The sequence below is a fragment of the Sorex fumeus genome, unplaced genomic scaffold (assembly GCF_029834395.1).
Source record: "Sorex fumeus unplaced genomic scaffold, SorFum_2.1 ptg000264l, whole genome shotgun sequence".
Classification (NCBI taxonomy): domain Eukaryota; kingdom Metazoa; phylum Chordata; class Mammalia; order Eulipotyphla; family Soricidae; genus Sorex; species Sorex fumeus.
In genome coordinates, this window is record NW_026606321.1 from 5,975,813 (window position 1) to 6,003,347 (window position 27,535).

The following is a 27,535-nucleotide window of genomic DNA, read 5'->3' on the forward strand; positions in this document are numbered from 1 at the left end:
AAGCATTCTATTGCTCTGGTATGAACTGTATTTCTTCAGCAGCTATCCACATTCCAGGTCTTTTCTCTCGTGGACCCATTTGAGCAGTCTTCTGGTGCTGGTTCAGGGGGATCACTCTGTCTCCTTCTTACTTTCCTGGGACCTGAGCCTCCCCATGGGAATCGCCTTTGGGATACCTGAGAAGCAAAGCATCCAAGAGGTCTGGCAGTATAAAGTGGGATTTTGGGACCCACACACTTTAGGGCAAACAGAGCAGAAGGAGAGGAAACATTAGTGGAACCCTCACTCCACCACTCAAGGTCTCTCTCTTTGTTTTGCTCTTTTTATCACCTCTCTGTCTCTCTGTCTGTCTCTGTCTGTCTGTCTGTCTGTCTGTCTGTCTGTCTCTCTCTCTCTCTCTCTCTCTCTCTCTCCCTCCCTCCACTAGCAGCTTTGAGTCAGACAGAGGCAGGGCTGCATCCTTACATTTCCCCAAACCAAAGAAAAAGCTGGGAAGAAGGGAGAGAAGAAAGGCAATGGAGGCTCAGCTACTTAGGACAAGAAACCTGACTTCCTGGAGACCAAGAAAAGGGCAGACGGTGGTGGAGGCTCTTTACTGAAAGATAATGTGACTTCCGAAACCGCTTCTAGAACAGAGATGCAAGACTTCAACATAGTACCAGGCTTAACAAAATCAGAATATTCTCTCTTAAAGCACCCTCAAGAGAAGCAAATGTAAATATACCTTTACAGAAGTTCCTTCTGCGTTTATATAACTGGCACCGCAAACTGTTTGAAGGAGGTTTTCTAGAAGGTTTTCCTTTCTCCTTCGAGCTTTTATGGCTCTTTTTAACCTGCACTTTTCTCCTCCTTCAACAGAACACAGTTCTTCAAATACAGTGTCTGACACATAAATGAGGATGGGGGTGGAAACACTCTTGGGACAGCTGGAGTCCCTGATGGCAGGAATCTGCCTCTCTTTGTCTGACTCCCATGTCTGACTCTAATGCCGGCTCTGTCTTCCTGTACCTGATGCAGATGCCCTGCATTGCCTGGTGGTCTCATCCATCCCTGCACGGTGCCATCTTCTCTTCCTCTTGCCACTCCTTCTCCCTCCTTTCCTGCTTGTTTCCACCTTCCTTCTGGTGCTTTGGTCCTTCCTTCTTCTCTTCCACCTCCCCCGCTGGTGGCTTCGTCAGTCAGTGCTATTCCATTTGGGGAACCCGGCACTGTATAATCTCTGGGAAGCTAGGGGAAGCCCGGGTGTCTCTCCCTCTCGCTGCCTGGTCTCGATGGTCTCAGGCCGCTTCCTCACTCAGGATGGTCGATGCCATGGGGGCAGACCCAGGAGGAAACGAGGGCCAAGCCAGTTGATTGATCACTTGTTTATTCCATCCTCCCCACGCGCCTGTACCAGTGTCTCTGAGCCTCCCTTTCTAGTCACACACTGCCCCTCATTCCCATCTCCTCCTGTCTCTCTCGCATATCACTCCATGCTCCAACTTGCATCCTGGGCTCTCTCTCCCCACATGCCTGCTCCTCTATTCTTCTTCTACATCCTTCTTTGTCCCCCTTACTAGTTCTCTCCACGCTCCATCTTTGCTGCACTGCTCTCTCTCTTATCTCTCCAACTCTCTCTTCTCTCCAACTCCCCTGTACTGGGGGGTAGAAGCTACACCCAGTCCAGTAGCAAAATCAGCATAAGAAAGCCCTTCCTGACTGCCCTTCAGGCTCAAGGGTGGAAACGACACCTAGGGGTGTCCCTCTTCTCCTTGGTCCAATAACTTCGTTAACATTTTAATTAACATCTTAATTCTACTTCTTAATATTAGTTATTTTATATGGACACAGTAAGAGATAGATTGAGGCTTGTAGGGTGGCTCTCCTGGGAACATTTCGCCACAGACTCAGACTACAGTGCTCAGCCAGATTAATCTTTCTTAACCCTAGCAGGGAGACATCCATGACATTGGCAACTATCGCCCAATCTGCCTATTGTCTGTCATCTATAAGTTGTTCACTCGAGTCGTCCTAAATAGGATTGGCAGAACACTAGATGAAGGACAACCATACGAGCAAGCCGGGTTCCGCAAAGGATTCAGCACCATCGACCATATCCACATGATAACCAAGCTCATTGAGGTTTCTCGGGAGTTCAAGATACCGCTCTGTTTAACGTTCATTGATTTAAAGAAGGCCTTTGATTCTGTTGAGATGGAAGCGGTCATTCAAGCCCTAGCCAATCAGGGCATTCAAGCCCAATACATTAAGATCCTCCGTGAGCTGTATTGCAGATTCACTACCAGGATCTCACCATTCTACAAAGAAGTGATCATTGATGTCAAGAGAGGGGTTCGGCAGGGTGATACCATTTCACCAAAACTCTTCAGTGCCACCCTCGAGAACATCATGCGACAACTGGAATGGGAAGGAATGGGAGTGAAGATAGATGGTCGGCAACTACACCACCTCCGCTTTGCTGATGTCATTGTTTTAATAACACCAAACATCAGCCAAGCAGCACAAATGCTGGCCGACTTTGACCGTGAGTGTGGAAAGGTAGGACTACAGCTGAATCTTACGAAGACAATGTTTATGAGAAACAGCCTCGTTCCTGATGCCCCATTTGCTCTCAATGGAACGACCATCTCCGAATGCAACAGCTATGTGTACCTAGGTCGAGAAGTCAACATGACAAATGACCTGGCACCCGAGCTGCGCAGGAGGAAGAGAGCGGCTTGGAACGCCTTCAAGAACGTCGAAGAAATAGCTAAGAGGACGAAGAACCTCCAGCTCTGGGCACATCTCTTTGATTCCACTGTTCTTCCTGCATTAACATATGCCTCAGAGACCTGGGCCCTACGTAAACAGGATGAGAACGCTATTCAGGTCTCCCAAAGAAGAATAGAAAGAGCTATGCTTGGAATATCACGTTTCACTCAAATGAGAGAAAGAATCCGGAGTTCTGACCTCCGTCGACGATTAAGAATCAGGGACGCTGTCTCATTTGCCAAGGTGTCGAAAATCAGATGGGCTGGTCACATAATGAGATTTAAAGATGACCGCTGGACTAGAGCTGTTACCGACTGGATTTCGGGGGATGTCAAAAGACCGTGTGGCCGCCCACCTACCAGATGGTCAGACTTCTTCATCAAGATCATGAATGATTGGTTTGAGGCTCTTCATGTTCCCAGAGCGAACAGATGCCATAGGGCTACACTAGCACGCAACAGGGACAAATGGAGACGTTACTGGCGCCCGCTCGAGCAAATCGACGACTAACAGGAAGTTAAGTGATTAAGTGAACCCTAGCAGGGTCAGAATTAGTTATTACTTTTTGGATCATTACATAATTTGTCCATGATCATGCTCTTAACTTATAGTTTTGATGCAAGGGTAGCACATAGCTCACAGCTTGCCCTTGGTCCATCCAGTCCCTCCTCGGACCTGCTTTTGGGATGCTAGGAAGTAAGGGCAGCTGAGGCTTAAGTCGAGAGAACAGATACCTACGAGGTAATTTTATCTGGAGTCAATTAACTCCCATGTTACAAAAGGAGAGCTTACCTGTCTTCTTGTGTCCATACAAAAAGGACTTTCCTCTCAATCAACTGTGCAAAAGGTCATGGAGAAGAGAAAATGTTTACAGATCAACAGAAGTAGCGATAGCACAGCGGGTAGGGCATTCGCCTTACAAGCGGCCAACATGGCCGACCCGAGTTCGATTCCTCCGCCCCTCTCGGAGAGCCCGGCAAGCTACCGAGAGTATTCGATATGCCAGACACAGTAACAACAAAGTCTCCAATGGAGACGTTACTGGGCCCGCTCGAACAAATCGACAGATCAACAGAACACAAAGAGTGAGGTAAATAAACACAGAGGAATGGAGCACCATGATGGGGAGCAACCCAATAAACCTAAGCTCTCTGTGGCAAAGCAGGAAGGACAAACCAATGTTATCGTACATGGCACTAAACTTGGCTGACGCTGAACAGATCCCCACTTCCCCCACTTATGACAGGTAGGACAGACAGCTTTCCCTGCACATGCTAATCTCTCAGAACTTGGGAGAGGAGCCCCCTGGGCTAAGTGGCCCTTACCTGGCCCTATGCCACCCTGCACAGTATCAGTTTTCAATTACATGTGGACTTTCCTTGTCCTGTTGCATTTTTGTTTTGTTTTTTTGTTGGGGGTTGCACTCAGCAATGATCAGGGTTGCTCCCAGCTCTGAACTCAGGAATTCCTGAGTTCAGCGGGGCTCAGGGGACCACTGGGATGCCGAAGATCTAATCCAAGGTGTTGGCCTGTACAAGGCCAACACCTTCCCTGCTATACTACCACGCTGGTCCCTCCGTTTTATTGCATGTTAATTGAAATCCACTCACTTCTCTGAACTAGGAGCTGGGCCAGATTATTTCACACTGACCTATGGTGGACACCATCATTTTTCATTCTGGTACACACATGTGAGCCCACATGCTGTGACAACTAAACATTATCAAAAACATCTTCAGATACTGTCAATTTGTGGAGCAGGTTGAGAAAATCCATTCACTGCTCATTGCCCCGAGAGTAAATGCATTGTCCAAGTTGAGTCATATTCCTTCTAGATCATTTTTACTTCTTTCATAGGCTTTGAAATAATGGATCGTCAATTTCCGTCTTGTATGGACCTCAATCTTCTTAGGCTTATTGTATACATGAAAGAAAAACATTTGATGGTGTAAGCTGGAGCGATAGCACAGCAGTATGGTGTTTGCCTTGCACACAGCCAACATGGCCGACCCGAGTTTGGTTCCTCTGCCCCTCTCAGAGAGCCTGGCAAGCTACTGAGAGTATCTCGCCCTCACGGCAGAGCCTGGCAAGCTACCCATGACGTATTCAATATTCCAAACACAGTAACAAGAAGTCTCACGATGGAGATGTTACTGGGCCCGCTCGAGCAAATCGATGAACAATGGGAGGACCGTGACCTATGTAATCTGGGCATGGTTTCTGCAGTGAACAGTTTCTGAGTCGATCATTTTTAAATCATCTGTGTGGTTGTACTAGTAAATCACTCCTTTATAGAGTGAAAACTTGCTTCTGCTAAATCAATTTTGGCCTATGTTTTACCTTAAATAGTACCTCTAGGTTATTTGGAACCTAGAAATTCAGCAGGTAAAACTCCAAGAATGCATAGATGAAGGCCTTCTTTCATGCTCTCTGATGATACATCATCAACTCCCAGAGAGAACCAATCCTTACTACACCTGATCTCTGTTTCCTGGACAGACAAGAAGAAAAGTGAAGCTCACATGATCATATCAAGCCCTCTCAGTTCCCTGGGTCGGCTTCCGTGGGTTAAGAACAGTGGCAAAAGCCCAGCGATGAGCGCAGACTCAAAGCCCATTTGCTGGTGAAATTTTGTAAAAAAAATGATGCGAAGACAAACATAGGTGGTTGCCCAGGTTTGGTCCTCTGAGAGGAAGAATGGTGCCTTCTTTTCTCATAAATTCACAGAGTGTTGGATGTTCTTGCATGTGGTTTGGACCCACCTGGGCCACCATAAGTGGGTGTTGGGATAGAAGTGCTTGTGTGGGGCTGGTGCACTCAGGAGGTGATTGCTTTGCAGAAGTGTCCCTCTTGACCAGTTTGCAGCAGCTGTCCCCCAGCTGACCTTCCGGGGTGCTTGAAGACTGCCTGTCTCAGCAGCAGCACTGTGGGACTAGGCCATGGGTGACCAGAGCGGAGGGACATCAGAACTTCTGGCCTCATTCACTCCCCCTTTGCCTTATGTCCTTTCCTCTGTGCCTTGCATCTGTTCCTCTTATAAAGTGGTACCTGGTCCAGTACCCCTGTATTCACCCCCACCCCACCTGCCATGAGGGAACCTCATCTAGCTTCTGGGATATAAAAAGCTTGAGGACCAGGCCCAGACCCTGAAATCCCTAACAAACCCTCCGACTTCTCTGCTCTGATGTGTCCAGGATTAAATCTGTACACAGGGCCACGACACGGAGCCTCCCGGAGTGGGGGATGGAATTCAGATCATTTTTCTCAGTAGACACGAATTTAGAGATGGGAAGAAAGAGAGCCATTTCCTCCGTGTGGTAGGATGCTGGAATGTGGGCAGAGTCGCAGGTTCCCTTCATGAAAAGGCCAGAATAAAGCAAAATGGGACATCTCAAAAATGAGGAAAATGCCAGCCTGCTCCCTGGCCCTGAGGCGGGCAGATGGTGCAGCCCCATGCCGGGCATTTCTGGACATCTGTATGAGCCAAGAATCTGAAGAGGGGGCTCGGGGCTCAGACTGTGGGTGAGGCTGCCTGCACCCACTCCTTTCCCTGGTGAGAACAGTCCCCGTCTGCTGTGGGCCAGGCGCCTGACCTGCGGTGCCCCCCGACGCGCTAGACTCAAAAGCGCTGTCTCTTGTGTCACCTGTTCGATATGGGCCAGATCCCCCAGCCAGGACATTCGGGAGATGGGAGGGGGGTACGGGGAGCAGACACTGGCACGTGCTCAGAAGCTTGAGTTCTGGCTTCTTTATGCAGCATCCCCCTCAGCTTGCAGAAAAGTGGCCTCAGACTCTGGCCGCAGTTAAGTCTCATGATGATAAAACTTTTGATACCTAAGGAAAATTGTTGTTAAGTTTTGTTGGCAATTCAGGACCGGCATCTTCTTTGAGAGAGAGAGATGCTGCTTACACAAATATTATCGCAAACATAGATGGTTCATTTTCTTATCTTCTAACAAGGGTTCCTTGTCCGCCTGGGGTGATTATGGCTCTGCCAAGCGCCTTCCTGCCAGGATAGTGGGCACCCGACAGAGCCCCAGTGTTCAGAGTCTGCATCGCCGACGCTCACTCCTTCCCCCTCTTTGCCATCTCAGCCGCGTTTCTGACATGGGATTCTTAGGATGCTTTCGCTCGTTGGTGGGACAGTCTCGGTTAGAATCTGGGGCTCTGTCCTCCTGACACTTGCAGTCATTCTGGTCCTGGAGCAGGGTAAGATCCCGCCGTATAGGAGAGACCTCCTAGGGGAGAATAACACAGCCTGGCTCCCATGGGATGGCCGTGCTAGTGGGGGCATCTTAGCGAGGCTCCTCATTGGAGCGGGTCTGCTCGTGGCTTCTAGAGGCCCCATGGGGATCCCAGAGGCCGGACTGGAGGTCAGCAGGACAGAGGGCAAGGTCCCTCCAGCAGGAATGCTTTCAGTTCTTTCTAGGGGAGGAGGGCAGTGTTGGGCTGTGCTCAGGGGATCAAACCCGGGTTGGCCCCAAGGAAGGCAAGTGTCTTAACAACTAGGTTTTCTCTTCAGCCCAGTTCCTTCAGTTCTTGACAATTAAACGTACAAGCACACACACAAACATTCACACACACATATATGCATATACATATGCACACACATACACATAAATATGCATACACATGTGCACACATATGCACTCGCATACACAAATGCACACCCATGCACACATGTGCATATACATATGCATACATATGCATACACACTCATGTACATACACACATATGCACACACATGCACACATATGCAAACACATATACACACACAGGCCAGAGGGGCAGAGTGTAGGATCCCTCTAGCAGGAATGCCTTCAGAGGAGGGCAGTGTTGGGCTGTGCTCAGGGGATCAGTGGCTCCAGGGTAGGCAAGTGTCTTAGCCCCTAGGCTTTCTTACATGCACCCATATGCACACACATATATGCACACACACACACACACACACACACACACACACACACACACACACTTCCCTGTGTGGTTGCCAGTGGAGGGGCCCTTTTTTGGTGTCAGGAGGGGCCCCCACTCTCCTCAGCACTGGCCTTGTGCCCAGAGGTCAGCTGAGCTGCCTTTTAGGTTGTACGCTTCTGGGGCAGCTCGACCCTGTCCCACTGGACACATCAGCCTCTGCAACGCCACTCCTGGCTTCTGCTGTTTTCCTCGGGGATGGATAGGGGATGCTCCTCAGAGAGCATAGCCCCCTGCCCACTCCCACCTGGCCCTCACGATCCAACAGGCTCCCCGGGTCTCCTCACCACCTTTTGTTGCCTTCATTTCCTTTCTTTCCATGGCCGTGTTTGAAATTACCAGCTGGGGTTTGCCCTGCATTCCCGGCCCACTCTGACATCCTGGATTTCACTGACATTCTTTTTTCTCCGTGTTCATCTATTGCTCGATGGGCTTTGGAGGGTGTTGACAACCACGGTGCGGGGCCTAGACTCAGGGTCTCCCATCTGTTTCCGTGTTCCTGCACGGAGCCACGTCTCTGACCTTTGCGGCCTGTTCTCACACTCTCTCCTTTAGGTTCCTATCATTTTTTTTTTCTTTTGGGGCCACACCCGGCAGTGCACAGGGGTTCCTCCTGGCTCTATACTCAGGAATTACTACTGGCAGTTCTTGGGGGACCCCATGGAATGCTGGGAATCGGCATGCTAGGCAAACGCCCTACCCACTGTGCTATCGCTCCAGCCCCTAGGTTCCTATCTTGATGGCATCTCGCATCCTGGCTCAGAGGCGCTTCCCGGCCCTGCAGCTCTCATCTTGGCCGGGCAGATGCTTCTCCTGAAAGAACTTAGCCCAGGCCACTGTTTCGGGGTCTGTGGCTCTCATTCCTGCCTCCATCCCATGCTGATCCCTTGATTAATCAATAAAAGGAGGAAAAGTGAGTGTCTCTTGCTGGCTTCCTGAATGGGTGCTGCAAGCCACAGCAAGGAGCAACGCCCCCTCCACTCTGCTGCAGAACAAGCTGTGTCCTTTCTGCTCTCCCTACACGGCGTCTACCCCTCTCTGCCCCGAGTTCTCCAGAATGTCTGTGGGGGGCCCAGATGTGCCAACTCTGTGTCCCTGCCCCTGAGCTGGGCGTGCCACCGGCCCCCCTTGCCTGTCATGAGTCTGGAAAGGCTCTTGCGCTTGTTCTTTCAAGTCTTGTTTTGTTCTTTCCCTTGAGAACCCTCCTGCCCTTTTCCCGGCTACAAACACAAAACAGAGCCGAGCCAAACAAGCCTCCCCATCTGGTTACTTTTCTCAGTGACCCGCTCTGCGTCTCCTGTTTATGCTTAGTTTGTCATTCTTCTGAGGGTTTACTTAGATCCTGCATCCTGTTCTGGTTTTCCACAGTCAAACTGTCTTCAGCTTAGCAGCCAGTGTTGATGCATCGTGATTATTGCTAGGAAGAGCGTTAGGAGAATTGTATACCCTTGTTATTTGCCGCACTTCCTCTGAAAACGAATTTAGAGATCTCAGCCCTTCCATCTTCCACAGACTGAGTAATGCAAATCCCTGGGGCCTGGAGGCTGGTTGAAGAGAAGAGATCATTGTTGCTTCACGGGGTCCAGATCTTCCTGGCCTGGGGCCCTGTGGGATGGCAGCTTGCGTCTGGTACCATCATTATCCCGCGCATCTTAAGTGTCCTGTAGGGCTGTCGGTCACTCCATCCCATTGACCTGCTCTATCCTTGCTGTCGCTTTCATTCCGCCACCATGGTGCAGCCGAAAGTAGGAAGGGGCTGGATTTTGTGGGGGTGATTTCTGTATTTGCCTCCCAAGCTGCAGCCTGCCTATCTCTAGTTTAGCTCCTTCCTCGATTCCCAGCTGGTGCTTCAATGACAGACAGAAAAAGACATGCAGGACAATGTAAAAGGTAGAAATGTGTCCTAGTATGCAGACAGCACTGGACCGGCTCACTGACCTGCAGATGGGACTTCTGCATAGTTCCTCAGCTTCTTGTTTCTCTTCTGTACCAAGTGAAACCACCTGCTTTCTCCAACTGAGAGTCCTAGTCCAGGCCCTTCCCTGTGCTTAGAAGGTTTTCTCTTTTGCTCAGCTACTTCCTGGAGGGACCAGGTGGCACCTCCTCCGGGAAGGCTTACTAAATCCTGTTCCTAAAATTCATTTTGAATTTCACTTTCTCCAAAAGTCTTCCCTTCTCCCTGACTCTTATTCTGTTCCTTAGTTTCTTTCTCAAAGCCTGTATAGGAATCTCTCCCACATGCCAATCAGAGAACCTCATCAGTAGGGGCCCATGCCCCTGCTATGACCATAATTGGTGTTTTTAGTTTGTTTGCTTTTTGGGTCACAACTGGTGATGCACAGGGGTTACTCCTGGCTCTGCACTCAGAATCACTCCTGGTGGTGCTCAGGGGACCATCTGGATTGCTGGGAATCGAACCTGGGTCAGCCGTGTGCAAGGCAAACGCCCTACCCGCTGTACTGTTGCTCCAGCCCCTGTGACCACAATTGCTGATCAAGGCTTTTACAGCAAAAACAAAGCAAAGCAAAACAAAACAAAACAAAAAATTCTTTGTCATGTTTTAGCAAGGATTTCCCTCTCACGTGCTCCAGATATCCTTTCCTTATCGTCTATTTTTTCATTTGTCTATCAGAGGATACGGATGTTTCTTGATGTCTGCTGTAAACGTGATGCTGTTTGAGAACTTTATGTGAAACATGTGCCAGTTTGTAGACAGAATTTCATTTCACATAATGACTCTCTTCTTTGTAGAAGCATTTATAGCTTTTATTCAAAGTCCCTGGGAAGTCTTCTGATATGCCCTTTCACAGTCTATATGTTTCTTTCCTTACGGTATACAGTACATGCCAAATGCAATTTAGGATCTGTGCCATTATCACATACATCTCCGAAGGAAATCATATCAACAGCGAAAACACATACCATGGACAGATATTTATCCTACTAAATATTCCAATCTGAAGGCATAGTAGTACATGGCTGAGGTTCTAAACCCTAAGGGCTAAGGCTCTTCTTTTGCATGTGGCTGAGTCTGGCTTAAATCCCTGGCATCACACATGGTCCATCAAGTACCCCCAGGGGTCACTACTGAAAATACAGAATCAGAACTAACCTCTGAGAACCACCGGGTTTGACCCCAAACCAAATAACTTCCCCATACCCCACCACCTCTGCAAAAGAGACACTTGCCTAAAAACTTGTTGTTAGGCTAGTATGTGTGTAGAGAAAATCAGATTTCTGTAGTTTTAGATCAATTTCCATGTTGGCTGACATTTAATTCATTAAGGTAATACCAAATGTATTCCTCATCCCCAACCGTCTTGTGCTTGGACCTTGTTAACATGTTTCTGGTGATTTCTTTTCTAGGAAGAATGTCAGAACTACATCCGGGTGCTGTTGGTGGGCGGTGACCGACTATTCACCTGTGGGACCAATGCCTTCACGCCTGTCTGCACCAACCGAACGGTATGGCACCTGAGATGCCCAGCGCATGCTGGCCCCCAGAGAAGCTCAAGCCTTCTAGGAAAATCTGAGTTTTAAAAGTCATTCTATTCTCCGAGGAGATGTTTCCTAACTAGAATTTTAAAACCACCTCCTGTCAAACAGAATAACTATTTCATTGACTTATGGATAATCATAACTGCCAAATATGTAACCAATTGGAAACAATTAGAATTTATACAATTGAATTTAAATATGTCGCTGAAATATTTCTACCATCCTCTTTACAATAATGGTGATCCTGACCCTAGTCATTTATTTTTTTCTGCTAAACTATAAAGATAGGCATTACAGTGGCTGAAAATCACCATTCCAATGGAGAAAATACAATTTTCAGATAGAATCAGAAGCATCACAAAGTCTACCCATAGACAAGGAGTTCTGCTGTGAACCAGCCCAGCTGCAGGGCCCCCATTTGCTCTCGCCTTTCATTAACTGACAATGGGACTTTCAACATCATCATCTTACTCAGGAGAAGAGCAGTGGTACCAACGTTCAGGTGTCTCCTTTCTGATTCAGGATATTAATTTGATCTCTGGGGGGGCAGGGCAGAAAAGAAATAGAATTATGTTAACTTTCTTCTTGCTCAACTTTTCTCAATACCTGAACTTATCAACTGATTTTACTACTCATTTTCAAATTAGCATTCAATTATTGGAAATAAGGGAAGGGGGGCAGAATCAAAGCCCCTGGAGAGCTGTCAGGTACCATTTTCTGAAAGGCCTGGGAGCAGGTTTGCGGACAGGAAGAATCTGAGACCCAGAGGAATGGGGCTGAACAGGGATATTGGAAGGAGGAAAGTGCACTCCCGGGCGAGGTCTGTGGGTCCCTAAGGAGGCCAGTGGAGTCACATCTAATGTGGGGGGCAGGGCATCACAGGGGGCAGGTCGCTGTGGGCAGGGGTCAGGATGGAAGGAGGGAGTCAGAGCTTCTGTGCAGGTAGGGCATTCCCAGATAGGAGCTTCTGGGATGGAAAAATCTCTGAGTGGTTTCAGGTGCTCACCAGCAGATTTCGGGTCCCTTCTACTGGGAGCCCTCGGGCCCACCCAGCATTCAGGCCTTTCCTTTATAACAGAAGTGGGGTAGAGGCAGCCTCAAATGACTTCCTGCTGGGGGAGGGCAGAAAGCTACTTTCTGTTGGGGGGGGGGTGACATGGGGAAGGGAAAAGGTCACAGAATGGGGTCAGTGGTCAGGTATATGGTTGAAGGCTCAGCCGGTCAAAGGTGGTCAGAGATGTTTCCTGGATTGTGACTGGATGAACTTTAGGAGACATGGGGTGGGAAGAAAGTGACCATTATTAAAATTAACAGCCCTACCAACGGAAACCACAAAATGGCCCATAGGTCCTAGGTATATCAGGCCCGTTAAGCCCAGTTTTAATCAGGCCCCTTGGAATACATTTATTCAATCACTCTGCAAAACTAGAATCTAATTTTTACTGAGGGCAAGTTCCTAGCCATAGTTTTCTCTCCACCTTCGCTTTAAATTTGCCAGATGGCTTCATATTGTGTTCCTTTGCATAAATACAGCAGTATTGGAGACCTGCTTTGGGGGTACCCTGTTATTTGCTGGGGCTGGAGCGATAGCACAGTGGAAAAGGCGTTTGCCTTGCACACAGCCAGCACAGCCGACCAGGGTTTGATTCCTTCGCCCCTGGCAAGCTACCCATGTGATATTCGATATGCCAAACACAGTAACAACAAGTCTTGCAATGGAGACGTTCATCGCAACTCGATGAATAATGGGAGGACAGTGCTACAGTGCTAGAGTTATTTGCTGAGAGGTGCTGGGGATTGGCCAAGGACAGACCAATAGCAGAATTAATATTTTATCTGTCACTTCGGGATTACCTAGGCGTGGCCTTTGTGAAGAAGTGAAGATCAGTTGAGCAGGGTAATCTGGAGGTGGCCTTGGGCCTCTCATCTTCTGTGGGACTGTTCTGGTGGGCAGAGTCCATCCCATTCCTTTCCAGGATTGGGAGAGATCTCGGTTTCCAGGGGTTTTTTTGACACTGAGAGCAGGACCCAGAGGTAAAGCATACAATTTCACAACATCATGTTTCATTTATTTAGTCCCATGTCGAAAACAATTATTTCCTGTAACATTTTCTAAGTATCCAGTTATCAAAGAGCACTGTAATATGAGTCTGGACCATTATCAAATACCATTTTCCACTTTGATCAGTTTATTTTTTAAAAACACATCCTTCACATTCATTTGATTGAATCCTGTCCTGTCAAAACCAGCTTCACTTTAATAGGATTTATTTTTTTTCCACTGAAGATATCTCTACCTATTATCTTTCTTACTTAAAATATACATCTTCACTCCCTCCTTATAGTCACATCTTACAGGGTTAACTTCCTTATCCCACTGAACTTAGTACAGCTTGAGTTTCAAGAAATTTGGAAACAAGTCCCTAATCATCCTTTAGGATGGCAAACTGTGTTCTGCAGTACTTTAGTGAATTAATAATATAGCACTGTAGCACTGTCCTCCCGTTCATCGATTTTTTTCCTCGAGCGGGCTCCAGTAACGTCTCACAACAAATTGTGAGACTTGTTGTTAATGCTGTTGTGGGCACATCAAACACGTCATGGGTAGCTTGCCAGGCTTTGCCGTGTGGGCGAGATATTCTCGGTAGCTTGCCGGGCTCTCTGAGAGGGGTGGAGGAATTGAACCTGGGTCGGCCATGTGCAAGGGAAACACGTCCTACCTGCTGTGCTATCGCTCCAGCCCAACTAATAATAATAATATAATCTGAAAAAAAAACTGGTTACAGTTATTTACTGCAGATTTTGTCAATTCTCCATGTTTAGAAACCACTAAAATTAAAGCATGTCTTTGCAGCTGTGGCTAAGTTATGAGTCCCTTTTTCTCTCCAGTCTGTTATCAGAGGCAGGCAATACATTTGCAAGGCTGGGGCCCTTTCCACCAGGAGTGATAAATGGAGCTTTGTTCCCTGAAATGGCTGTTTGTAAAACAGCCTAATTTCTCATTAAAATATCACACAGAGGAAGAGGCTGCCTTAGTGCTGCCAGAGGGCTAGTAAAGGAAGCTTTTTTTTCAAAACCCCATAGGTTTTCTTGCTGTGCCCCTCCTTTCTGAATAAGACTTAGGGAAGTTTCTGTCAACCGGATGGACGCAGAGTCACATCAGCAAAAAGCCAAGTTTTCTGGAGTAGGGCAGGACAGTCCTTCTGGGTCTGGGCTGCCTCGGTCTTCTGCTGCCAAGTCCAGAATTTCTGGAACTAAGACAAGGTGGGAGGGACTGTTCCCATCCCGGGGAAGCACTGAGGGGCAGTCCCTCCCCCCGTGACCCAGTTTCCACAGTCAGGGCATGGCTGGGAGGATGTGGAGTAGGGTTAGATCTGATCCAGCGCCCCTCCTTCCCACGTCTGGAGCAGACTCAGTTTCCCTTGTCCTGAACCCTGAGGAGACTGAGGTAATGGTGCTTGTAGAGATCGTGCCCGTAATGCTACCTCTGGCAACCGCAGGCCTCTCTGTCCGCCTCACCCTGTTCATCCGACTTATTAAAAACTTTAAAGGCTATGTTCACCAGAACTCAAACAGGAGTCTGAGGGCTGTGTTTGGCATTCTTGAGCTTCTTTCTAATGACCGAGAAAATGAGTGGCAGGTTCGGTCGCCCCTGCCGGGGACTCAGGGTCATCCCTCTGAAGAGCTTCTGTCAGACGACTCCAAGGAGACTGCTGGATTCTTGCGGTGCTGAGTTGCTTCTCTCAGCTTATCAGCATTTATAAGCTTTATGGGTTGCTGCCCACGTGCCCGCAACAAACCCTGGATACACTGGTCATGCCCCCTGAGGGCTGTGCCTGTACTCCATAGTGGGTCCCTTGGCATGTGGGGTCAGCAGCGGAGGAGGTGAGGGGAGAAGAGGGTGGGTGGGCACTGGAGCAGGCGACGGGGCAGAGCGGGCGGCAGTGGGGACAGGAGGAGCGAATCAGGCCTGGGGACCGAGTCATTGGGGGAGTCAGCCGAGTGTCAGGAGGAGTCAGGGATGTTGAGAGTAGGGGGAACGCGGGAAGGTGACAGGTTTTAAGGAGAGAGGTGCAGGAGTGCCAAAGCAAGAGAGCCTGAGCATACGGGATTCCTGTCCATTTATCCATGCTCAAGCAGCATGCCTTTAGGCTCATTACTATGGGATTGTTAAGAGGCCCGTTTGGGGCCCGTGCATCCCCTCATTGTGTGAGTATGGGTAAAGGATGTAGCAGTTGTGGATAAGGCGTCCGGGTCGAATATCCAGGACCCAGATGGGGACCTTAACGGAGGCCACAAGGCAGCCAAAATTTTGGAATTTTGGTTGCCAATAATCTTCCTAAAATCCAGTCGTTGAGGTGTGTGTGTGTGTGTTTGTGTGTGTGTGCATATGTGTGTGTGTATATATGTGTATGCGTATGTGTATGCATGTCTGCATGTATGTGTATATGTGTGTGCATGTATGTGCGCATATGTGTATGCGTGCATGTGTGTGTGCATGTGTAACAGTCAGAAGAGGCAAGTGTTTGGGTAATTCTGGACTCCAGTTGGGGAGTTTTGAACTCCCAGCAGAGGCGACCGAATGTGAGCTCACGTTGCTTGGACTGACAGGGAAAGGTTCTGGACCTTTTTCGTGGCCACAGGGCACCTGGAAAGGATGAAAGGAGCAAAGGAAACCTCTGGGCATGAATGGGACCCACTTAAGGCAAAAATATGGTGGGTAAGAGGTGTCAGGAAGGACAGGATGGAGGTTGAGACTGTCCCAGACATCAGAGGGTCAGGTCATGGGGCCAGCTGGTCGTCTCTGATCTGAGAGCCTGGGTAGTGAGGGACTAGCCCGTCATGAGCTGCCGCTGCCCGCTGCCCCTGTTCTTATGAACCTGAGTCCAGGAAGAGGATCATCCTGGCCCCCGGACCCTCGAGCCCAGGTTTCAACACTAAGAAGAAAGGTGTGGGAGCAGGATTTCGGAGAGGAAGAAGTTGAGACCCCAAGGAATCAGGCTGGGCCGGGGTATTGGAAGGATGCAAGCACGCTCCAGGGTGAGGTCCCCTGGTCCTTAATGCAGCCAGTGAAGCCATGCCCAATGTTGGGTGGGGTTGGGGGCAGGACATCACAGAGGGCAGGCCACCGCAGGAAGGGTGCAGGATGGAAGGAGGAGTCAGAGCTTCTGTGCAGGGCAATCCCATATAGGCGCTTCCGGGATGGAAAAAAATCTCTGAGTGGTTTCCTGAGTGTCAGGTGCTCACCGGCAGATTTTAGGGCCCTTCCACCTGCAGCCCCTGGGCGAACCCAACAGTAAGCACTTATGGGACCCCGCTAGTTTATCCTCGCATTATCTCCAGACAGTTATCATTATCGGGGCCCCATTTTTTTCTTTTTTTAAATTTTATTTAAAGGTAAAGGCCCTCCCGTTGATCATCGATTTGCTCAAGCGGGCCCAGTAACGTCTCCATTGGAGACTTTGTTGTTACTGTGTCTGGCATATCGAATACTCTCGGTAGCTTGCCGGGCTCTCCGAGAGGGTTGGAGGAATCGAACTCAGGTCGGCCATGTTGGCCGCGTGCAAGGCAAACGCCCTACCCGCTGTGCTATCGCTCCAGCCCCTTTTTTATTTTATTTATTAATTTTTTATTTTAATGAATTGCTGTGAGATACAGTTACAGACTTACAAACTTGCATGATTACATTTTGGTCATACAATGATCGAGTACCCATCCCTCCACCTGTGCCCATTCTCTATCACCAATGTTCCCAGTATCCCTCCTGCCACCCGTACTCCTTGCCCCCCCCCCCCCCCCCACACACACACACACGCACTTACTCTCTCTCTCCTTCTTGGTGTTATGGTTTGCAATATAGGTACTAAGCAGCCATCATGCCATCATGTTTGGCCCATATCTACTTTCAGCACATGTGTCCCATCCCAAGCGAGCCCTCCAAGCATCATTTACTTAGTGGCCCCTTCTCTATCCCAGCTGCCTTTTCCTGGGGCCCCATTTTCACAAGAGTTTGAGGCACTCAGCAAGCAGTCTTCAGCTGTGGGCCCTAGTGTAATCTCCATCAGTTCTCCTGGGAATTCCTTACTTCCACCCACTCTGGGTCCTCTCAGTCAGAATCAAGGAACAGAGAGAAAGGGCTTTCTTCACACAGCCATAAGGTTGGGAACTCATCATTTGAGAATCTGGTGTTGCCCCCCAATGCCCACAGCTCCCTATTCCCTCTGAAGCTGCAGAGAAAAGCCTTGGAAATTCCGGCTCTCCAGTGCTTGCTCCCTTGCTCCCTTGTTCCCAAACCTGGGAACAAGTTTTACACGATTCATCATGTTTTGATTCACTTCTATTGATGAAATTGTACATTATTCTTTCTTGCAGTTGTATCTCTATAAATATTGAAGTTGCTGCCTTTATTAAAGTGGAAAACTTTGCCATACTCGTGCATCATGATAGAAGGCATAGACAGTAACCTGGCTTTATCTCTTGGGGAGATGCAGTCACCCCAGATGAGAAAGGGAGGGTGGCTGAGAGGGGTAGGTGGCCTCTCCAGTCATGACCAGGGCGTGGCCTTGGCATCAGTGTCCCATCTTCTCCTGAGCCCTCAGGGTTGGTTCTACGCACTCTATTGGGAGGCCAGGGACACGCAGCCCACAAGCACCTTCAGCGCAGTAACTGCTCCTCTCTCCTGTGCTCACCCCCCAGCTGAGCAACCTGACGGAGATCCACGATCAGATCAGCGGCACGGCACGCTGCCCCTACAGCCCGCAGCACAACTCCACGGCCCTGCTCACGGCCGGCGGTGAGCTCTATGCAGCCACAGTCATGGACTTCCCGGGCCGGGATCCTGCCATCTACCGGAGCCTGGGCGTCCTGCCCCCACTCCGCACCGCCCAGTACAACTCCAAGTGGCTCAACGGTGAGTGCTCTGGCCCCAGCCCGCCATCATCTACTTATCCAATGATCAGAAGTCACACTGACCCAGGTTCTCAAGGAGAAGAAGTTCTTCATTTGTTGATGAAATGCATTTTTGGTCTCTGGAAAGATATTGTCATACTACTTAGGTATTTAGTACTTAGTACTTAGGTGTTTAGTACTACTCCCAGGATGAGGTGCCTGATAGCAGAGCCAGTGCTGCAACGGCCAGTCCTTGGACTCCAGTTGTCTCACTGTCTAGCGTTTAGGAACGGATGAGAGTCAACAATATCACTCAACAGATTCTCTCTGAATTTCTTTATTCTCTGTCTGAAAGGGGAAGTCCCCAGCCCTGGGTTCTTGATCCCCATCTCTCTGTCTAGGAAGCCAGTTCCTCCTCAGGTGGTATTTATCGGAGTCTTGATCCCCATCTCTCCAGGAAGGCAGTTCCTCCTCAGATTGTGTTTATTGGGTTCTCGATCCCCATCTCTCCAGGAAGCCAGTTTCTCCTCAGACTGTATAAGCCAGTTCCTCCTTAGACTGTGGTTATTGGGTTCTTGACCCCCATCTCTTTCTGAGAAGTAAGTTTCTTTTCAGATTGTGTTTATTGGGTTCTTGACCCCTGTCTCTCTCTAGGAAGCCAGTTCCTCCTCAGATTTCATTCTTGTCCACCCAGGCTTTCCACAGTGTCTGGCCGGCATCCAGCATGCGTTCAGTCAGCAAATGCCTACAAATGAAGATGTAAGGAGGATTGAAGGGGCATCTCCTCAGCTCTCCCTGGCACCTGCTGTCCCTACCAGCGGATGGATTGCTCTATAATATACACTGTTCCTTCTTCTAGTCTAAAAAGGCCCGGGTTGTGCACAGCAGGGCGACACCTACAGATAACCTGCCCCAGGACCATGAGAGACTGTAGAACCTAGAGGGAGGCCATCTGTGGAGGGTGGCAGCTCTCGGGGCCCCCTAATGAGCAGGACCCCCAGCTCTGCATTTTGCTACCTTCAGTCCTGGGTAGCATCAGACAAGAGGGCCTGTCCCTGTGAGTCTGTGAGGAAGCCACGGGTGTGGATCTCCCTTTGAGTGTCTGCTTCCACAACACTGACAGATTCCTTTCCGTGGGCCCCGCCTTTGTCAGGGAGCTGGCACAGACACTGTGACCACCTGTACCTTCTAGGCCTGTGTCACTTCCTGTGCATTCACACAGGACCCCAGAGGGCACAGTGCTCAGGACGCAGGAACACATGGCCATATCCTTAGAGACTGAGACCTGCGAAGCAGGGCACATGAACCCACTTCTGAGGGCCGAATCCCACCGTGGTTCCCAGGCAACACTTACGCCTGTGCCAGCCTCACAGTTGCTTCAGCACATGGCCTCCACCACGTTCCTTCAGTAACTGCGCCCGGAGCCCCCACCCCATTATGCCTACTCGAGGCAACTTGGGGTTCCTCTGGGGGTGACCTTCCAAGTATCCCCAAGAGTTCTGTGTCCCACCAACCAGCCTTGTTTGCCTGGAGTGTGTTTTTCCTTAGAATCGGCAGGACTTGGGGCTGGAGTGATAGCACAGCGGGGAGGGCATTTGCCTTGCAAGCGGCCAACCTGTGTTCGATTCCCAGCATCCCATAGTGTCCCCCGAGCATCGCCCAGGAATAACCCCTGTGTATCGTTCTCCTCCGCTCCCACTTGTGTCCCCTCCCGTTCCCCCTTCTTTTATCTGTGTATTTGCATATTTCTCTCTGCTGTTGTATTTGAGGGGCCACGGTTGTAACAGTGTTGTATTAATGTAGGTGGTTCACAAACTCCTTTATCATCACAACCACAAAAGTGCCAGAGACCCCCACTCCACTCCCCTGCCAAACCACCACGGTCACGCTTCCCCTCCCCTGCCCCCCTCCACAGTGACCTCTGTTCAGTAGTCAGAGTCCAAGGGCTTATTGTTAGTGGACACTGTCCATTTCCTTGCTTCCCCCCCCCCCCCCGACCCATGAGAGATCATCTGGCTTTTGTTCTTTCTCCCTTAACTCAGTTCACTTAACATGACAGCTGCATGCGAGTTGTTGCAAAAGGTGAGAGTCTGTCCTCATCCTCTCTTAGAGCTGAAGTGTCCCATTTTGTGTGGACCACATTTTATGAGATCAGGAGGATGGGGATCAGTTTATTGGGGATCGAGAACCCAAGAAACACATCAGTTGCGTGGCCTTTTGGTTGTTTACTAGTGTAGGATCTCCTGCAGGGAAGAAATCCCTCAAGGTGCCTGTAGTATGTTCTACAGGGTCAAAAGCGCAGAAAGACCCGTCACCCATCAGAAAGAGTAAAACCAAAGCACATTTTCTCAGAAATAGTGGAGAGATGATGAATGAGGTAGCAGGACAAGGGAATATGTATTGCCAGTACCCAGAGTCACAAAGGCAAAGATTTGTGTGCTTGAAATTTTATTCGGGTTCTAACATTTGAAAAAACAAAACAGAACTTCCCTTTGCCATCTCCTGGGACCCTATTTTTATCCATTGCTTATTTAGCCATAACCAGGGCAGTACCATCGGCTGGACAGTTTCCTAGAGGAATTGGAAACGAGGACTTATTGGCGAAGTAATGAGTATCTGTTTCCAAATTGGACTTTTCTCCTGCACTGGGATTGCTCTTAAAATAAATGTATGTGTTGAGAGAAATACCTTCACAGCCTCAATGCATTCAAATATTAATCGTTAATAACCTTTATTACATGATTACTGTAAGGCAGAGCAATCAGTGTTTAATGGGTGATGCTTAAAATACAGGTGCTGTAAAAACGCCCATGCAAGCATTTGGTGACCACATTGGAAAACAAGGAGCCCAAGAGGAGACGGAAAGTGCCGTGTGCAAATTAATGGCGTACAGACTGATTGTGAGGCTGCACATGGAATAAATCCTTAGTGGGAACGAGGGAAAATGAATCCATCAACAAGCCTCATAACTCAGCACAGACACTGTGTGGACATTCAAGTTAGCCCTCTGTGACCTGCCTCTTGTCCTCTGTTGGATGTTCGCCTTCCCACAGGGTCACCGCAGGAACCCCCAGCTCAGCATCCTCCTGCCAGCGAAGCATCCGCAGGCATTCTTTCTTCCTGCCGTTCTTATGAACTGTTATGTTTCTAGTTAAGAAAACTTTTTGTCAAATCTTACCTCCTCCTGGTTTGCAATACGCTAATGATGTAGCCCAAGCGTTAAGTAGACTCTTTGAGGTCTTTAAAATACAATGATTAACCTCTTAATGATTAAAGATAATTTACTTGGAGGAAGGGAATCTCCTTCATGCTCAACTCTCGGAGAAATCGCTTCTGCTTCTGGTACAGACAGGTGCTTTATGGGGCCGAGTTTCTTCCCGAGAGCAGATGCTCTTGGTGGTTCATGCGCAGATGTTTGGACTGGGCGCTTCTGCAGGGCTGTACCCTTGGGACTGTAGAGCATCTGGGGTTGACTCCACACATGCTCTCTTCCAAGGTGTGATTTTCCTGCACAAGGTGCACCCCAGGCAGCTGGAATTTGCTGACTCAGGACATTCATTAGTATGAGGGGAGTTCACAGACCAAGGGAAATAGCAGTGGAAACCCAGGAATGAGGTCAGTTTTACCAAGGATTCATCAAGGAAGCGAATTCCAGTAAAGCCCTATCCTGAACTAAGATGGCATAGTCTGCTGCCCACTTGGATGTTTTAGTCACCAAGTGTCAGGAGAAATTCCCCAACGGGGTGTGGCTGTGAGGGGTGCACTCCTCTCAGCTCTGCACATCCAAGAACTGAACAAGATACAAAAGTTCACATGGAACGCAGGAAATTGAAACTTACTGGGATTTGAGTCATGTGAGATGAGCCGTGAGACATGCCCTCTGAGCTCTCTCCATATTTCCAAATTTCATGCAATCTTTTCTGAAGCCACTGGCCTGATTTCCATTCTGGCATGAGATGGATGTGTACTGTCAATGGTGCTGAAAGCCAAACCTGATTATCTTCCTAGGTCAGAAATGACTGAGTAAATAGCACCCTATATCCGATCTGCCTGTGTGTTGTGCACCTAGTGAAGTCCCTGCTGCCTTCTGTTATTATTAAGGTGCGAGGGGGAGCCACATGGGATGTGGTCATAGTCCAGGGATGTGAGACCAGGCACACCATCATCTAGTACTCTCAGAACCCTCCAAGGCACCTGGCCTTGTCCTCGTCTTCCTTATGAGCAAGCGGCAGGGTAGAAGCATTCCACCTCCTGGACTGGCCTCACACAACTGGGAGCTGAGATTGGAAAATGGGTCACACACTAGCATCTGTGTCTTCTCTTCCAGGACTTCAGCATCCCTGTTTGGTGGCATTTAAGGAAATACCCACATCCAGAACCTGTCTAGAGTAATACTTTTTAATAGCCATACAGCCATGGAGGAGGGCTTTGGACCACTTGGAAAATAGGCTCCCCCGCCCCCCAGTAGCTCAATGTTTGCAAAAGGAGATGCAATAACCTGCAGCTGTTTAAGTGCAGACAGCCGGTGAAGTCCAGCGTTCTGTAAATGTCGCAGAGAGATGGGGTTCTTGGGCGCTCTTGGAAAACCATGTGGTGTCCTGTTCTGGTTATGGCGTACTGTGAGCTGAGAGCTGCAGAATCTCTTTCGTCTTGTGCTGAGGGCTCTGAGCCTCCTCGTCAACCATTTGTCCTTTGGGTGTGTGATTTCAAAAGGGATGGGTAGATGAGCTCTTCTTTCCCTCACCCAGGCTTCATTATAGATGGCGAGACCACTGACACCAAATGAATTCATTGAGTCAGGCAGAGACCCACATCCAAACAAACCACCCACAGCATAAAGCTCTGCCGGTGTGGTTGCAGCCTTTTCTGCCCGTCTTTGCAGCTATTTCCGTACCTAGGGACACGGTTTCTCTTCCCTAGCACCGTTAGTGCTGCTTCCTCTCCCTTGCCCAAGTCATCCAATTAAGACCATAAATCTTCCTGTCATCCTGTGTACAAGATGCTTGGCTCTCTGAGTTTTGATCATTTTATCTCCAGGTTGTTTTATTCGCTGTTTCACTTCCCATCACTCAAAGTCTTTTAGATTCCATTCCCTGCTCCTTGTTGGATGGAAGGGTCTCTGCATTTTCATCTTTGCTTTTACCCAGACCTCAACTCAGAGACAGAGACCAAGACTCAGGGACAAAGACCGAGCCGCCACAAAGCTAACTTGGTGTGACCACATCCTTGCTTATCCCCTCATCTTTTATACATGTTTTTCTCGTCGTCTTTTGTCTTTTATAGGCATTAAAATACTTCTGAGATCTTAGAATTCAAGGTACCATCCCAAAGAAACATTGCTAAGCATCGATTTATGATTCTTCCAGTTTAATCATTCTCAAAAGAAGCAAACTGATATAGTTACAAGAAAAATCAGATGTAGGCATTTCCTGGGTTTGACCTAACCTGTGTGTAAACTGCTTCTGGGTCGAGCTCAGGACTATGTGATTGGGCTGGGCCCACAGGAGACTGGGACAGCTACTGGAGCTGGGCGGGTGTGGCCTCCAGACCTCTGGATTCTCTGCCACTGAGGCTAAAATAATGCAGTTCCTCTGGCCTGATGAGGGGGAGAACTTTCAGGGAGGATGAGTCTGGGTACATGTTGGTGGAGGGGGGGGCGATTCTCCTAGTGCACTGGAACAAATTGCTCCTGAATCAGCCCATCTAGGGCATGAAGGATTTTCACTTGGGATCTCTTTGCTGGAGGCACCTTCCTGGGCCTGTAGGAATGTTTACGTGCATGTTCCTGCATAGACATGAGAATCCACAGACTGATGGCTCTCAATGGTGGGAGGTTGCCTTCCCTGGTCACCAGCATCACATGCCAGGAGATCACCAAGACTCCCTTGTCTCAAACTCCTCGCCTCTCCCCAGTGACGGGTGAAACCTACATTCTCTTCCTGGGGTTCGGGGCTGTATCCCTCGGACCACCCGCCTTGATCATTTCCATGCCTGCCCTACCGTCACTCCCCTCCTGCTGCCTTGTGGGTCTCTTTCCCGCTCCCTGCAAGGCGGCCCCTTCCCCGCCTCACTTCCCCCTTCCTGAGGTTCTACAGTTCCACGCTCTCTCCCCATTGACCTCCCAGTCATTGTTCCTACTTGGTAGTCATGTCCCTACTGACCTTCAGTGGGGGCCCCGTCTGTCACTGACACCAGTGGCTGATGCCCAGACGCTTCTTGTTGTCGGTGTGTAGCTGAAGGGAGGAATCCCCGGCCTGGCCTTTGAGCCACTGTCCCTGAACTCAGCAGGGCCCGGTTGTCCAAAGCGCAGACCCTCCTGGGATTCACAGAATGCATGGCTTACAGTTTGCTTAGGGAAATGCTGATGAGATGTTTACCATTTGTTTAATGTTTATTTACATAGCAGCATTATGTGCTTTATATTTATTTACATAGCCACACATTAACACACTATTAAAAATTTACATATTAACGTATTTGTCTTTTGGATAAATGTTTATCTACAGTAATCCAGGTGATTAATAGCTGAGTATCAGGTGTTGACATATCCTTTGATAATTGCCCTTGATATTCACGGCGATAAGATATGGTTCTCAACTTTCATTCTAAAACAAGGAAACTGAGAATCTATGCCCTTCATAAGTTGACTGAGTTCCTACAGCCAGTAGGTGGAAGTCTTGAGCTATATATATATATATATATATATATATATATATATATATATCCATGCTATATGTAGTATGTATGTGCTCTGCCTACACATACACTGATGCGTTCCTTCCATGTCCCTGTTGTTTACTTGTCTTCTCCCAGAAGTCTGAATGAGAGAACTTTAGTCTACTCGTGGCTTTTAAACTTTATTTTACTTAATTTGATTTTAATTGCCCTGCCTTAATCGCTACCTGGATGAAATTAAATTTAGGTTGGAACCCCTGCAGAGTATTTTCGTGTAGCTGTTATAAGGAAAACCAGATGTGTGATGAGAAGGTGCGAATTTTAGGACTGTGTATGGAAATGGTTTGGGTAGTGACCAGCACCATCGCTTTAGAGGGATGGAAACCTCTGGCTAATTCAAGAATGTTTCTCTTCACTTCGCTTTCTTTCTTTAAAAGAGCTTGCTGTTTTTAGAACTGTGGTTGTATAAAGATTCCTTCCATTCTGATTTCTGCTAAGCTTAACCCATGAAAATTTGATGACGAGTCATGATTATAGGAGCTTTTACTAAGTATGTTATGCGAAGGGAAATCAGATCATGGGATAGTCATTATCACTGTGATTGAACTGGATTCCACCCTGTGTCAACGTCTTTAACCCTTGTGGCACTGTAGGTCTTCCCTGGTTGTCAGGATGGAGAATTCCAGGAGCAAGTGGCCCAGCTCAGGGTTTCTTGGTGCTGTTGGCAGAGCCGTGGTTCACAGGTTCCTACCCCACTGGCCCAACTTTAGCACAAGGTCCCAAACTGGCCTTGGATCACAAACAAATTTGTGATAGATCTTTATTCTCACAAGTCTTTGTAGGGTTGGAAGGTTGGACTTTCTGTCTTCAATGTTCATTTCGTTCCTACTGAGAAGTGTCTCTCTCCCGTGAGTATCGGTCATTTGTGTGATGGCCAGTGGTTCATCTGTGCCTGTGCACCTTAGGGACCCCTGAGTGGGGGCAGTCAAGGATGGAGACTCGCATGGATACTCCACATTTGATTTTGCATGGTCATAATCTCAAACTCATTTGAGTTTTTCTTTTATGCGTTTTTTCCTTCTCGTGTTGATTCTCTTCTGATTCTCTTTCCTTCTCGTGTTGATTCTCGTGGGGATTCTCTTCTCATGGAGAAGAGAAGTTATCCCATCTTTATGAGCACAGTTATATAAGTAAAAATCTAAGTTATAAACATACAGTGAAGCAGTCCTTTTCATAACACGCCTAAAATTCAATCAATATCATCAGTATCTTTTACATGCATAAAAAAAAAACCAGCTTCCCAGTTTGTTTTTTTCCTTGTTTTTGTATTTGAGCTGAGACAAACCCACCTTCTTCTTTTATTTATTTATTTTTTTGGCCACACCCAGCTATGCTCAGGGCTTTTTCCTGACTCTGCACTCTGGAATTAATCCTGGCGGTGCTTTGGGGAACCATTTGGGATGCCGGGGATCAAATCCAGGTTGGCCACGTGCAAGGCAACCACCCTACCCTCTGTGCTGTTACTCCAGCCCTCAGAACTCACCATTTTGTATTTGGCATTAGCAACACACCTTTTCCTTCTAGCTCTTAGGAGAAGCGAGTGAACAGTGGCATTCTTTCTCTCATGTCTCCTTCATCCCCTCACTCTCATTGGCGGGAAGACCCTGATGCCTCATTATGACTTAGTTTGTGCGGAAGTGCTAGCTATACAATCTGTGGTGAATTGCGTTCCAACCAGAGACAGAACTTAAATAACAGTGTGCATCTGATTATCCTGTCTGCTGAGTCTCAGACAGCCCCTGCCCTTAGATTTATCTGCAAAGGCAAGAGATTTTTTTGACTGGCTGTTTGGCAGTTATTCCTGCGTTTATTTTCCCCACTGACTTCGGAAAAGGAATGGGCTTTGGGCTGAGTTTCTAAAGGCGCCACTTTCCAAGAACTAGGGCTTCCCAGTTTTCCAGCAGAACTCCTCCCAGGGACCCGTCACCACCTGAAGATCATGAAGAGCACCAGTGTTTACAGATGGAGCTCGGCCCCCACACACGAGTGCCTGGGCCTGTAATGTGGGGTGAATTAGAGCAGCAGATACTCGGTAGGGAGCACTCATTTTGCAGCAGGAATAAAAAAGAAACTGTGCCTGGGCATTTCTACCTAAAATTCACTTGCATTTTATCCTTTGTTTATTTATTTTTGCTTTTTTGGGTCCACCTGGTTATGTTCAGGGGTCAAAAAGTGGGATTCAGGGTGGTTTAGAGAGACTGGAATTCTCTGTGGAATCTGTGTGCCGGTCTGTTCCCATTTCTCAGAATTTCCTGAGAAATCTGAATGAGACCATTTCGGGGTTTGGGCCTTAGAGCAGGTCCAGACACACTCAGCAGCCCACACTGGTACCCTGGCTGTGAGGAAGCCATCTGAAATGGTGTCTCTGCAACCGGGGCAGACGCTTCCCAACAAGATCTCACTTAGCCTCAGAGTCCGAATCTTGCTCTCCTGGCTGATGTTCTCTGTGAGAATGGTAGGCCAAAGTGTCCTTTGGGCATCCCTCTCCGTCTCAGTGGGTCTGAACTTTCCCTGACCTCATTTCTGAGTAAACCTCGTCACCATTTTGGCTTTTCTGTCCGAGACCAGAAACCCAACTCTTGACTCACCGTAAACTTTTGAGTCTTCCGTTGATGACATTTTTATCTTTCAATGTAGTCGATAGCCAACAGAGCTGCAGGTCTGACCTGGGATTCAGGATGTTCGACTC

At 48.5% G+C, this 27,535-nt stretch overlaps 1 protein-coding gene across 1 annotated transcript in view; it reads left to right on the forward strand.

The window, feature by feature from the left end:
* SEMA5A (semaphorin 5A) overlaps window positions 1-27,535 on the forward strand; it is a 302,092-nt gene that overhangs the window by 138,867 nt on the left and 135,690 nt on the right. Inside the window, exons 5-6 of the mRNA XM_056109051.1 lie at window positions 11,092-11,190; window positions 17,920-18,133. Coding sequence (XP_055965026.1) covers window positions 11,092-11,190; window positions 17,920-18,133 — 313 coding nt within the window. The remainder of the gene's footprint in view (window positions 1-11,091; window positions 11,191-17,919; window positions 18,134-27,535) is intronic.